The 12,864-nt window shown below is 38.8% G+C and overlaps 1 protein-coding gene across 1 annotated transcript; it reads right to left on the bottom strand.

Moving 5' to 3' along the window:
* Positions 1–2,461: 2,461 nt before the first annotated feature.
* LOC110576828 (myosin regulatory light polypeptide 9) lies at positions 2,462–12,627 on the bottom strand. The gene is made up of 4 exons (XM_021686041.1): positions 12,370–12,627; positions 6,551–6,749; positions 5,945–6,106; positions 2,462–2,950 (listed from the first exon to the last, which is right to left on the bottom strand). The coding sequence occupies exons 2-4, from the start codon at positions 6,732–6,734 to the stop codon at positions 2,778–2,780; spliced, it is 519 nt and encodes a 172-aa protein (XP_021541716.1). The 5' UTR covers positions 6,735–6,749; positions 12,370–12,627; the 3' UTR covers positions 2,462–2,777.
* Between the last annotated feature and the right edge of the window lie 237 nt (positions 12,628–12,864).

The raw sequence follows: 12,864 nt of genomic DNA, 5'->3' as shown, positions 1-12,864 counted from the left end.
TAGGTGGAATTCATTCAATCTAGTCTGGCCTCGTATTACTCTTAGTCACAAGAAGTACTGCTTTATATATTAATAGATTATGTTCCTATTATGAACCAATAGCACTACTTCCATTCTACAAATGAATAGGGGTCCAGGGAATTTAAATAATTTATTTAAGGTTATGAAGCCATGTAGCAAAAATGGGATTAAAACGCAGATTGGCTTGATCCCTAAACCTAGGCACTGTCCACCATTTCATGCTGCACAATGGATCCTGCATTCATAACTCTGCCTAGGGGCACCTGGGTGGCTCAGTCAGTTAAGCATTTGCCTTTGGCTCAGGTCATGATCTCAGGGTCCTGGGATTGAGCCCTGCATTGGGCTCCCTGCTCAGTGGGAGTCTGTTTCTCCCTCTCCCTCTGCCCCTCCCCTGTTTGTGCTCTCCCTCTCAGATAAATAGTCTTGAAAAAAAAAACAAAAAACCTCTACCTAATAGATATAGCAAAGGTGACCAATGACTTGTCAAATCTAGTGATCCCATTTAAACTTTACTGAGCTTTTCTGATTTAACACTATTGACTAACCTCCTCATTCTTGAAACTATTCACTTGATTTCCACAATACTGTTTTTGTGGCTCTACCTCTTCAAGCCCTTTTATCATCTTCTATCTGACCCTTCTTACAACTTTTCTGCACGTCCCTAATCTAGGTATTACACTTCTGCCCTTTCTCTCTTCATACTTTATAGGAAATGGTTGCCTTTCCTTTTCAGAATATGATTTTACTAGTCTCATGTAGTTTGGCTTTCCTCCCTAATCCCCCCAATAGCACTCATCAATTCCTGCTCTTGAATCATAGTCTCCTTGATCAAGTAAAATTTGGACCCTGGAGTCCAGTGATAATATAATCATAAGCAGGCAGATAAGGATGCTACCCTAGTAGGTTGGTTTCATGAGAACTTTTCAAATGTAGGACTTTCTTCATGGAGACTGGTTTTTCAGTCAAATCCACTGTTGGAGTTAGATGCTTTAGTTTTTTATTGGCAATTATCTTTGCTTAAGTAAAACCTAGTTACTACGTAAAGAATGCTATTACCATATTAGGAGACGTATTTCATTTATGGGAGACCATTCACTATTCCTAATGGAAGCTTATTCTTTGAGCAGTTATTTGAAATGAAAATGGGGATACTGCAAGAGCTCGTTTTAGTAGATGAGACCACATTGTTTCTGTAGTGGAAACAATGTAATTTGGAAATTTGTTAAAAACAGAAGTGACCATGTTTTCAGTTGAAATGGAAATTCAATTCAACAAACAAGATTTTAGTATCATGGCTATGAGCCTAGGAAAAGTATTTTGCTTAACCCACTGAATGAAATTCAGAAACACATAAAAGGCAAAGAGTTAAGGGAGGTGCTAAAATTCTAATCTTGAAGGGGGCAGAAGCAGTCTTGTTCCTAGTCTTTCTACTTCTGCTCTATAAAGCTGGCTGCACCAGATTAAAAGATCTAGCTCACCTATCCTGTTGAGTGCAAAGGTCTGCTGCCTTGAAGGAATTCAGTAATTGTTCATTGCATTAGGTAAATGGCTTTGTCCAAGGATAGTCTGTTAATAGTAGCATAAAACATAAAGTTATTAGAGTAATTGTCAATTACTCATCTTTGTAGGCCATCAACTCTTTTCAACCGACTTTTTCTCCCAACATTTCAAGGTCTTTTTAAAATTCATGAATATTTGGAAGTTAGATTTTTGAAGCCTAAAGCAAATGAAACTTCTGATTAACTCTGAAACAGTCCTGCATTTCTGCAAATAGCAGAAGTTATTTTTAGGACTGAAATAATGATCTCACTTTCCCAGGCATGTAGCTTCAGCTGTTTTGATTGTGGGCAGGTCAGGAATGTCCAAAATTCATACAAGGATTCATGGTGAATCTCTGTATAAACAAACACGGTATTTCAAGAGGGACTGTTGTATTAAAAAAGAAACTACATACAATAAAAGATGCTGGCTTGTATTTTCAACATTTGAAATACAATACAAAAAAATATTTTTGGTAAACATTCCATAGAACCTTTTGGGGCTAAAATAGTTTAAAAAATTAGGACAAATTAAAATTATACTCAGTGGCCTGGTCTAATTTTAAATGACATGAAATAATGCACAAAAGTTTAGAACAGATAAGGAGGGATGCTGACAGGTATGTTAAACTTAAGGATTTAAAGCTACCAAAGCTAGCATGTCTATACAAATTCTATAGAAATTATTTTTAAAACTGAAAGACAAAGTGCAGGAAACCCAATTAAGGCAGTTAAAACTGGGGGGAGGGATATATAGTAGAGATAGGATTGTTAGGGAAACTGGAAAGAGTAAGGGAGAGGTCTAACAACCATATCATTTTCCAGGATTTGTCTCATCTGCCTTTCCTTGGAAGAAGCAACTAACAAAAGCCGATTTTGGTAAATAAGAAATTTTAAACAAGTAAGTTTTTATCATAAAGTTTAATTATGGTTCAGAAAAAACTGAGTGAATAACTTTCTCTGAAAAAATATACTGACTGTGTAGACTGCAGTTATTTTGGGAGGGGGCTGGTAAGTTAAATTGCCCTATTTTCTATTCTGAAAATCATAAAAAGTCCCATTTCCAGTCTGATTATAGAGATGCATGTGCCCAAAATGGCTGAGAATAAATACAAGAAAGGCAAAAGCTGCAAAGCTAAGGGCATGCAACAGACTCTAAGAAAGTCTCAGAAATACCCAAAGTGGCAACAAAGAACGTTTGGCTGGAATTTGAAGTCTTCAGTCATCTTTGTCTTTTGCTCCATGTTTAAGGATGCGCGTGAACTCAATATAATTGAAATTTCCCTTTTTGTCAATAGGCGCTTCTCTGTACAGCTCATCCACTTCCTCGTCTGTAAACCGATCTCCCATGGTTGTCAGCAGCTCTCTCAGGTAATCTTCCTGGATGGTGCCTAAAGAATAAAGAACTGGGGATCAGAATACATACTACTCTGAGGAGTAATTACAGGGAACATCTACACTTGACCAAGCATGCAAATATAGGAAATATGGGCTCTTCACATGTTTTAAGCCAGCCTCAGCAGACAGCTGCCTAGCTCTATCATCCTGCTCTGCTCTATCGACTTCTGTCCACAAGTCTTCATAATAGGGCCTAAACTACACCTAAACAACAATAAAGTACGATTAAGGAAACTAAGCCTCATGGTTCCTTAAAGTAGCATGAATGGTTACACTAAGTCTTTTTTTTTTTTTTTTTTTAAGTGAGCTCTAAGGCCAGTGTGGGGCACCCCTGGTCACACTTATTCTATAAGCAAGTAACACTAAAATACCACATCATAAACATCAATAAAGTGCTTCGGTGGAAAGAATACTGGAGTCTTGAGGTCCAGGTTTTTGTTTTCAAGATTTTAAGTAATCTCTACACCCAATGTGGGGCTCAAACTCACACCCTGAGATCAAGAGTCACATGCTCTACCAACTGAGCCAGCCAGGTGCCCTGAGGTCCTGTTTTAACAAGTATGTTATTACTTCAGGCATTTCGTTTTATCTCTGACTTTGGGTTGTTTGTTTTTTATATGTACAATGAGATTTTTAATGTTTCTTTCTTTTTTTACAAATCTAATTTAAATTTTATAACAAATACAGCTAGGCCCTGAGTGTGCAAAAACATGAGTATATATTTGAGCATTACCTATGTCACAGACACTGGGCTAGGAATTGGGGATGTGGAATGGTGAGTCAAAAGGTGTGCTTTTTACTCTGGATCTGTGATATCAGGGTTCTGATAGAGAGCTTAAAAAAAACAAAAACCAAAACCCCAGATGCCACCCTTGATTTATTATCTGGCATTGATTTCTTTTTTTTTTTTAAGACTTTATTTTTAAGTAAACTCTACACCCCGCATGGGTCTCAAACTCATGACCCTGAGATCAAGAGTCGCACACTTTTCCAGCCAGGCGCCCCATGGCATTGATACTTTTAAAAGGCTCTCCAAGTAATTCAAATCATGATTGAGAACCACTAATGTACTAACACAAAGTTGATAAATGACCAAGCACAGAGATGTTTGAAATTCATGAAGTAAAAGAAAAATCTGACAATATTCTTGTATGTGAAATTAAGCTAAAACATTGACAATATATTTCCTATAAAATGAGTTTAAAGTAGAAGGTCAGTTCACAAAAGAAACTCTAGACTTACGGGGTTTTTCCTAATTCCATTCTACATTTTAAAATGTTTCTCAAATGTTAGACTTCTAGCTTGTAGAAATAAATTCTCATCTCCAACCAAGTAATTCAACTATCACATAAACCTATCATCGAATATGTGTGAGGAGCTGTGGTAGGTGCTAAAAGGGGTTACAAAGATGGGAACATAACGCTGTTGAAGACACAGAGCCATTGCTGATTGGGAGTAAGTACACAACTGAATAGAAGGTCAGGAAGAGTATGTGCCAGGAGAGAGATAATAAAATACTTTAGATGTGGAGAGAAAGGAGAGGCTTCAAGTTTTCCTGGAATGAGGAGAAAATAGTATAAAAACACTCTATAGGCTCTATAGAGTAAGGCTCTATAAAGAATGTGATCTTTGAGATGAGTTTGAAGAATGGATAAGACATTTTACTCTTTTATGGCTTTATTCCCTTCCATTAAAAAAAGTAACAATTGCTCACAGTCAAAAGCTCAATCAATACAGAAGTGCCTTAAGGAGGGAAAAAAGTAAGTTTCCTCTGCCTTTCCCTCTCCACACCCCATCCCTTCCAGGTATAACTGTTAAAGAATTTCAGTTTTAAGAGGAAGGAGAAGGTGATAGGATGAGGAAGGCACAGAAGCAGCAATGGTGGAGGTAAGTTTAGGACAACAATGCATAGAAGAGCTTGGAAGGAGGTTAGGAAGATGATACAAGAGTCAAGGATGGTATACCTGAGTAGGCCTAATGAGGCCATATTGTGTGTGGAGACTGCTTCTAACAACAGACTGTACTTGACATTAGGGGCGCCTGGGTGACTCAGTTGGTTAAGCATCCGACTCTTGATTTTGGCTGAAGTCATGATCTTGGGGTCATGGGATCGGGCCCCACATCCAGCTCTGCACTAGGCATGGAGCCTGTTTGAGATTTTCTCACTCCCTCTGCCCTCCCCACCGCCCCTCTCTTTCCCTCTCCCTCTCTAAAATAAAATAAAATAAAATAATATGTAACTAAAGGGTGTACCTTCTTTCTCAAAAACCTTGCCATGTGAATTACTCCCTTACGTGTCCCTTATATGCACTTTTGCCAAAGGATCAAGCATTTATGTAGTTAACTTTTGGGGTTTTTTGAGAATTAACTCTATGCCAGCAGTATGCTAAGCGCTTTATATAAAGTATCTCACTTCCTCATTTAATCCTCACAAAAACCCTATGAGGTAGGTAATATTATTGACCATTTTATAGGTACAAAAACAGAGGCTTAGAGAAGTTACTTGCCCAAAATCACACAGCTATCATATAGAACAAGCATATGAAATCAGGGAGCCTGATTCTAGAGCAAAAGGTTAGATACTAGATTTAAACAATCTGAAGGCTGAGAGGTACCTGATAAACAAATACAAGACTGTACTGAGATCATGGCCTATAGCAATTCATACTTTTTCCAAGATTGCTCTGGTAAAAGTTATTCATTCAACACAATTACTGAGAGCCTAACCCTTGTGGAGTTATTCTAGTAAAAGGGCAACATAAGTTTCCTAGAGAAGTTCCAAATACACCTATTAAATTGTTAATTAAATATTTAAGGGTAGAGGCAGTAAAATGAGTGATTAACATGCCACAGGAAAAGCCTGTCCCACAAACAGGTATTGTATAAACCTGAGGGTATTATGTCATCATATTTCAAGTTGTTATATGTTTTAGTTACCACAACCAAAAATTAAATCACTTGGTAATTAAAGGTTACCTCAGACTTACCAGTTGCTTCTTCATCAAAGCAAGCAAAAGCATTTCTGATGACATCTTCCGGATCTGTGCCATTTAACTTTTCACCAAACATAGTGAGAAACATGGTAAAATTTATGGGCCCGGGAGCCTCATTCATCATGGCATCCAGATACTCATCAGTTGGATTTTTCCCTAAATGAAAAGGAGGGTCATAATTTTAATTACACCACAAAATGCACCAAGTATTCATCATAGTGAACATTTTGACAAGAGAGATTATCATTTATACAGTTTGCTGTTTATATTCACACACAAATAGTAAAACTATTTGGGAAAAAGTCTTCTCAATAAGTAAGGCCTGTATTAAAGAGTCTAGAGATGGTATGCTATTCCTTTGGGATGTTAGGAGGAATAATGCTGGTGTCCTCATAATATCAGTATTTACAACACGCACATATAACATGCTGGCCCCCAGCTCAATCCTGAGACCTGGCCAGAAATTTGCAGGTGGTCCAAGGACCACACTTTGGGGAACACTGCTCCAGACTTTAAATCTTGGGAAACTACATCATTAGACTGGCTCCACAGGCATTACAGAAATTCTGTTTAGTCTTTAATATTAAAACTGATCATTACCTAGGGAAGCAAGCATATCATGCAAATCTTCCTTGTCAATGAAACCATCTCTGTTCTGATCAATCATGTTGAAGGCTTCTTTGAACTCCTGAATCTGTGACTGGTCAAACATGGCGAACACGTTGGATGTTGCGCGCTGGGGGCGCTTCTTGGTAGTCTTGGTCTTTGCCCTTTTGCTCGACATGGTGGCGTTTAAATCCTAATTAGGAAGGGAAATACAAAAAAAAAAAAAAAAAAAAGATTAACAAAAAGTAAACTGAATAAAACTTCCTGACATGTCTGAGCTAGTTAGAGATGTACCTAAAAACTACTCAGCAGAGTAGTATCACTTGGCAAAGATATCTCACTCAACTAATCAATATGATACTTATAGAGCCAAACTACAAAGAGAAAAACCAGACTCATGTTTCAGTTCACTCATCCTTAGCAGTCGTAACATCTAATCAACAGTCTGTCACTAACTTCAAATTCCAGACTAAAACCAACATAAATTCAAAGCTCAGAGCCTATTGACAAGATTGTATGTTCCCCAAGCTGCTGGATAGCCAGATAAGGTACTGATAACCAAATCTACTGGTTTAATAACAATAGAGAAAACAAGAAACAAACAAAAAAATACAGGTACCCTGGAGAAACAGTACTGGTTCTATACTTCAGTGCTATGCCAGTACTGGGGAATACTAATTCATCTTCAACAAGTCTATTCTGCAGCCCTAGCCTAAGCTGGCTATCCCATTCTAAGGTGGACAGAAAGTAGGAAGGAAGACTAATTGATGGAATAGGTCTTCGTCTCCTAATCTCCACTGTCAAATAGCATTCTTCCACTTGCAACTAACAATTTTTATTGCACCCTCACTTCTGGAATCAAAGTAGTTTAAAAAATGTATTTGTTGAAAAGCTAACTGAAAAAGTATAAAAAACTATGAATTCACCTACAATTTATTTCCACTCTATCCAAACCAGTTTCTTGCACAGAGCCAAGTTAAATCATTTGTGGTCACTAAATTCTCTAGACAAAAATCAGCACAACAGTTTTTAAAGCTATTTACTTTTTTTTAAAAAAAAGTTTTAAAAAACATTTTAATAGCTATGGAAACAAACTTTGTTCTCTAATCTAAATTTATCCCTGTAAAATTTAAGTTAAAAATTAAAAAAAAAAATGCCTAATGATACCTAAAATGAAAAGGCAATTTTTTCAACACTCAATCTTTAAAAGACGATAAAAATTTGTTTGGAGTTAAAAACCACATAGTCATCAGATAACAAAATTTTACCGTACCATCCTTCAGAGCCCGGGTGGCGATGGTAGTCTGCAAAACCTCTATCCAGCAAGACTAGGCCACTGTATTGAGTTATATTCTTCCAAGCAGGCCTAAAATAGGCACTCCTGATTTCACTCTCTGACCAGGATAACAATTTTAAAGCTTACGTTCTGAAAACAACATTTAGCTATGATGTAGCAAAACACTATGCCCTTGCTCTAAAAATAAATCTGTGGACTGCAAAGAATGAAGTACTACCTAGATCTCAGCACTGCAAAGTGACCTTAGAATACAATGCTTCCTATGAGCTTAAAGTTATTTCTTACATTCTTCCCTTGATTATACCACATCACCCAGACTAAACTGAATTATAGAAATAATTAGAAAAGCTCTGCTTCAGATTTTTTTTTTTTAAAGCTAAATCTGTTCTCAGATTTCAGTAGGAAATTCCACAAATAAGAGTCACAAATTCCAGGCCATCCAATATAGCACTCGGTGATACATGGAATGTGTTGTTGGTAAGATATACCCTACACAACCCGAAGTTAGGATATACACTCCTCCCTAATTTTCAAGTTTCCTTTAACCACAATTTGGGAGGCTGCCTGTCATAATTTATCTGCACCATTCTTGAATGTGTATTTTCATTCTGCAACACCTTTTGGGGTCAGTAAATACCATTATTGAAACTACATAGGGTTGTAATTTTTCCCTCTATTCTAAATGTACTTTTAAAAACTACAGAGTCACAGTGTATATTATTCCTCCATTTCTTAACTGTACTCCAGGACTTAGGGTGAGTGGCAGAGACCCAATGACGGGCACAGAATTACCAGTCCACCTCTCTTTAATATTTTAGGTAGGCATGCCATGTCTTTGCAAACCAAAGCATGTCTTTAAAAATAGTCTGTTTTGTTTGACAACATTGTCTTCCCCTCATGAGGCAGGAATGTCAGTTATTTTAAGAACAAAGAAACTGATGAGAATTATAGGTCAAATGGTTGGCACATTTTTTAATCTATAAAACCTCATAATACTAAATTTGGTGGGAGGGGCGCCGGGGTGGCTCAGATGGTTGAGCGTCTGCCTTCGGCTCAGGTCATGGTCCTGGGGTCCTGGGATCGGGCCCCTTATCGGGCTCTTGGCTTGGCGGGGAGCCTGCTTCTCCCTCTCCCTCTGCCTCTCCCCCTGCTCATGCTCTCTCTCTCTCTGTATCTCTGTGTCTCAAAATGAATAAATAAAAAAATCTTTAAAACAAAAATTTGGTGGGAGTCCTCTAAGTACCTTTTTAAAATGCTTAGTTTGTGCTATAAAGTTATAGATAAATATAGGTATTTGAATTTTAAAGTATTTCCCATTAGTCTTTCTTTTAATCATGCATTATTTAAATCTCTATTCATTGTAAAATAGTTTGTAGAAGTTATAAAGTCTTTTTTTTTTTGGTCAGCACGGACAATGTCTCAAAGAATTTTCCTTTAGCTCAAGCAATACTTAATCATCAATCTTTAATATCATTTAATTACACCAATGTATATCAAATGTCACTAGTGTTAAGCACCATTTAAGAATTAAGAAATGTAAGGCAAGTGTCCTATCTTCAAGAAGCTTGAAGTTGGGGAAGCAACTATAAAGAAATGAAATGATTGGTTAATCTTATGAAATGAGTCATAGTTTTCATTCCTGAAGACTCTCAAGTTAAAACAATGTGTGACAATAATGAAAAATAAAGGTGGTACATGATCTATCAAATACTGTGAGTTGAGAAAGATTTTTTCTAAAAGATTGAGGAGGTGGGGAAAGACCTTGAAAAACCCTGCAAGACATCCTTAGAATTAAGAGATTCAGATATTAATTTTAATTCTAACAAATTAAGGTAGTTAATTCTACCAAAACTGGTAGTATAATGTTAGGCAAGTTACTACCTGGGCCTTTACTTTTTCAAGGAGGTTGTGTTCTTGTCTATGAGTTTATCTCCCAGCAGAAACTGGGAGCCTTCCAGCAATAGGCAGTTCAGCTTCACAGTAAGTTGTTCTAAAATAAGGAAAGTGTGGGGTTTTTTTCCCTACCAAACTAAACGTATGGGTGGAGGGGTGCCTGGGTAGCTCAGTAGGTTAAGCACCTGCCTTTGGCTCAGGTCATGATCCCAGGGTCCTGGGACTGAGTTCCGCATCAGGCTCCCTGCTCAGTGGAGAGCCTGCTTCTCCCTCTCCCTCTGTGCCTCCCCCTCATACCCCTCATGTGCATGCATGAGCACTCTCTCTCTCTCTCTCACTCACTTGCTGTATCTCAAATAAACAAATAAAATCTTTAAAAAATAAAAATAAAAAAAATGAAATATGGGTGGAATAAACACTGATGTAGAGGGAATCAAATCAGGGACAGTGCTATGATCCCAAAGAGCAGATCACTTATGATATTGTCACTGTCCTCCTTTCTATATGATTCTAATTTGTTATCCACTTTTACTTTCCCCAAACAAATGAGACGTGTAACTCTCCTCATGTTAGAAATCTTCCGCAAATGCACAACTCCCACAGAAGTTTAGAAATTAGGGTAAAAAACATTGAAAATATTTCATACATCAATGTAAGTATTCTTTATATAGAATGGGAAGATGTAGGCATCTGAGATTTTTAAGTTATGAGTATTCTCACTCATTCTAAGTTATAGCCTGGAGTCTATTTTTGAAGCAGTTAATGAAAGATCTCTGGCGTGAAGGCATATTTGTTGTATGAAACTTTAAAGCAGGGAAACTTGCAGTGCAGGCGTCTATGAAATATGAAAGGATTTCAGATGCACAAGAAAGTGAATGAAACAGAGCCAGTGGTGGTCAAGAAGATTCAGTTTACAGATCTAAAGGAGTATAACCTTGTTTTAAATCAGGAGAGGTTAAGTGTTGGTAGCAATTAATTTATGTGTGTGTGTTTTAGCTTGATCAAATAGGAAGAGACTCAATTCAAGGTTATGACAAAAGGAGGGATACAAATCATGTAAGGAAGATGTTACACTAGATTAAATGGTAGAAGAAAAGCCTCAAAGAGGATTTTCCCACACATCAAGGGCAATGGGAAGATTTTTCAGCCTCTCTAGATACTATGGTTTCATTTATAAAATGGGATTAATCCATACTAATATTGATTACTCTAATTAGAATCCTAGAATGTAACATTTGTAAAGTGGTAATAAATGTAAAATAATCTAGAGATTTTTTTTCTACAGAATTGACACTAAAACTGATAGTATTCTAGGAAAATATGACACATTCTTTAAGGAAAAACGTCCATCTTAGAAAACACTTCCTAGTGGGGCGCCTGGGTGGCTCAGTCAATTAAGTGTCTAACTCTTGATGTCAGCTAACGTCGCAACCTCAGGGTCTTGAGTTCAAGCCCCAGGATGGGTTCCACACTGGGCCTGGAGCCTACTTAAAGAAAAAAAGAAAGAAAGAAAGAAAACACTACCTAGTGTGATAGGATGTAGTATCCAGACCAAATCTCCTGTTTCATCTAATCAATGTACTTTATCCTCAAGCTAAGCATATTTGATTTTTTGGAGCCAACCGCAGTTTTTAAAAATACATTTTCAGATTGTGCTTCCTTTCCAAATGAACCAAGTTTTCATTTCCTATGCAAACTTCCGGCTGAAGGTAGGATTAGATCTCAGACTGCCACACCCAAAGTTCTTCGCGCTTGACAAGAGCAGTTAATTAGTTGTCAGGGTTCACTTGCCAGTAAAGCCTCACTCTTGAACATCTGAAGCTTTTGTGGTTAAGTTTCATCAAAAGCCTTCCAGAACATAAAACAAATAGTAGTAATTTTAAGAAATACTCACTTGATCTTCAGATATAAAACATTTTGCATTTAAGTTAAAATCTCAACTCTTATTTCTGCTCCAAAGTTCTGTTAAGAATTCTTTCATATACCTACTCAACTACTTTAAAAGGAAAGATTTTGGCAAACTGACATAACCCAAAGTCTCCACCCAAAAGGAACTTGGTGTTGCATTTTGGAGTTTTCTCAAGCTGCAAACTAAACCCTTAACCCCTTTGTAAAATATCACTTAAAAAAAGTTCTAATTATAGAAGTGGATGCTGAGCTGAGGAAATTGCTAATTTGAGTTGGTTATTCCTACTAAACGTAGCCACACAGCTGCAAGAACAGCTGCAGCATGGGGGACACTTGGGCTTCGGATTTTGAGCAAACTCTTGAATCCGGCAAGTTTACGTTAGAAACTAAACTTAGTGCAGGAGTCAGCGCCGCGGGGCTCGGGTTTCACAGGCCAGGCTGTCGCCGAAGATCGCGGCGCCAGCGAAAGAAGTCACACTTGCTGAGCTCCAAGTTTGGGCAAAGGGACAAAGTTCGCGCCTCGGGACTTCCGGGCGTGGCCTTCGATCCCGGAGCTGGCTGTTGGGCTCGAAACCCGGGAACCCGCTAGGACACCTGCCCAGGTGAGCTCCCGGCGCTGGCGGCCCGCCGCGGAGCGCCGCTGCCCACCCAGCCGCCCTGCGGAGATGGGCCCCCGGGGATGGGCCTAACGCGCCGGATCGCGAGCACCACTCACCCTGCACAGCCGCGAAAATCCGAGCACTTCGGTAACCCCCTCGCTGCCCAGGCTGCTGCTATCAACACCCTTCTACTCCCAGAGCCCCCTAAAACCAACACTTCCGGCCTCCTCTTAGCAAACCGGAAGGGAGCCTAGTCACCATTGTCGGCCGACAGAGTGGGCCTGACTTAATAGAAAGGCGACGGGTGGGGGGAGTTGCCAGTGTGCTAGAAGGGTGCAGTTTTGAACGAGTGCACGGGAAGGAGTATAAAGCGGGCGACTCAGAACATAGAAGATTGTGTAATGGTTCGTTCGTGTAATGGCTCGACTGAGTTTCCGTCTTTTTATACCTCCTCTTTCATGTAAGCTTTTCTTCCCCCCTTTCCTGTTGGCAAATGGGTGAGCCTGTCCTGTAGGTCGGCCCCCCTCACATTCCAGGGCACGGCTAGGGGCGGGGCCCGTTTGCCCAAGTCCTTGTAGGGACATCGCAGAGAGGGCTGCGCGGCCCACGTG

The sequence above is a fragment of the Neomonachus schauinslandi genome, chromosome 14, assembly GCF_002201575.2.
Source record: "Neomonachus schauinslandi chromosome 14, ASM220157v2, whole genome shotgun sequence".
Lineage (NCBI taxonomy): Eukaryota > Metazoa > Chordata > Mammalia > Carnivora > Phocidae > Neomonachus > Neomonachus schauinslandi.
This window is presented reverse-complemented; position numbering and strand designations above follow the sequence as displayed.

Excerpts from the sequence above, each read along its gene's own strand:
- LOC110576828 (XM_021686041.1), bottom strand. The coding sequence starts at position 6,734 with ATGTCGAGCAAAAGGGCAAAGACCAAGACTACCAAGAAGCGCCCCCAG. Across the intron at positions 6,107-6,550 it reads TGATATGCTTGCTTCCCTAG|GGAAAAATCCAACTGATGAG; the intron begins GTAATGATCAGT and ends CTTTTCATTTAG. Across the intron at positions 2,951-5,944 it reads CTTTGATGAAGAAGCAACTG|GCACCATCCAGGAAGATTAC; the intron begins GTAAGTCTGAGG and ends TTTATTCTTTAG.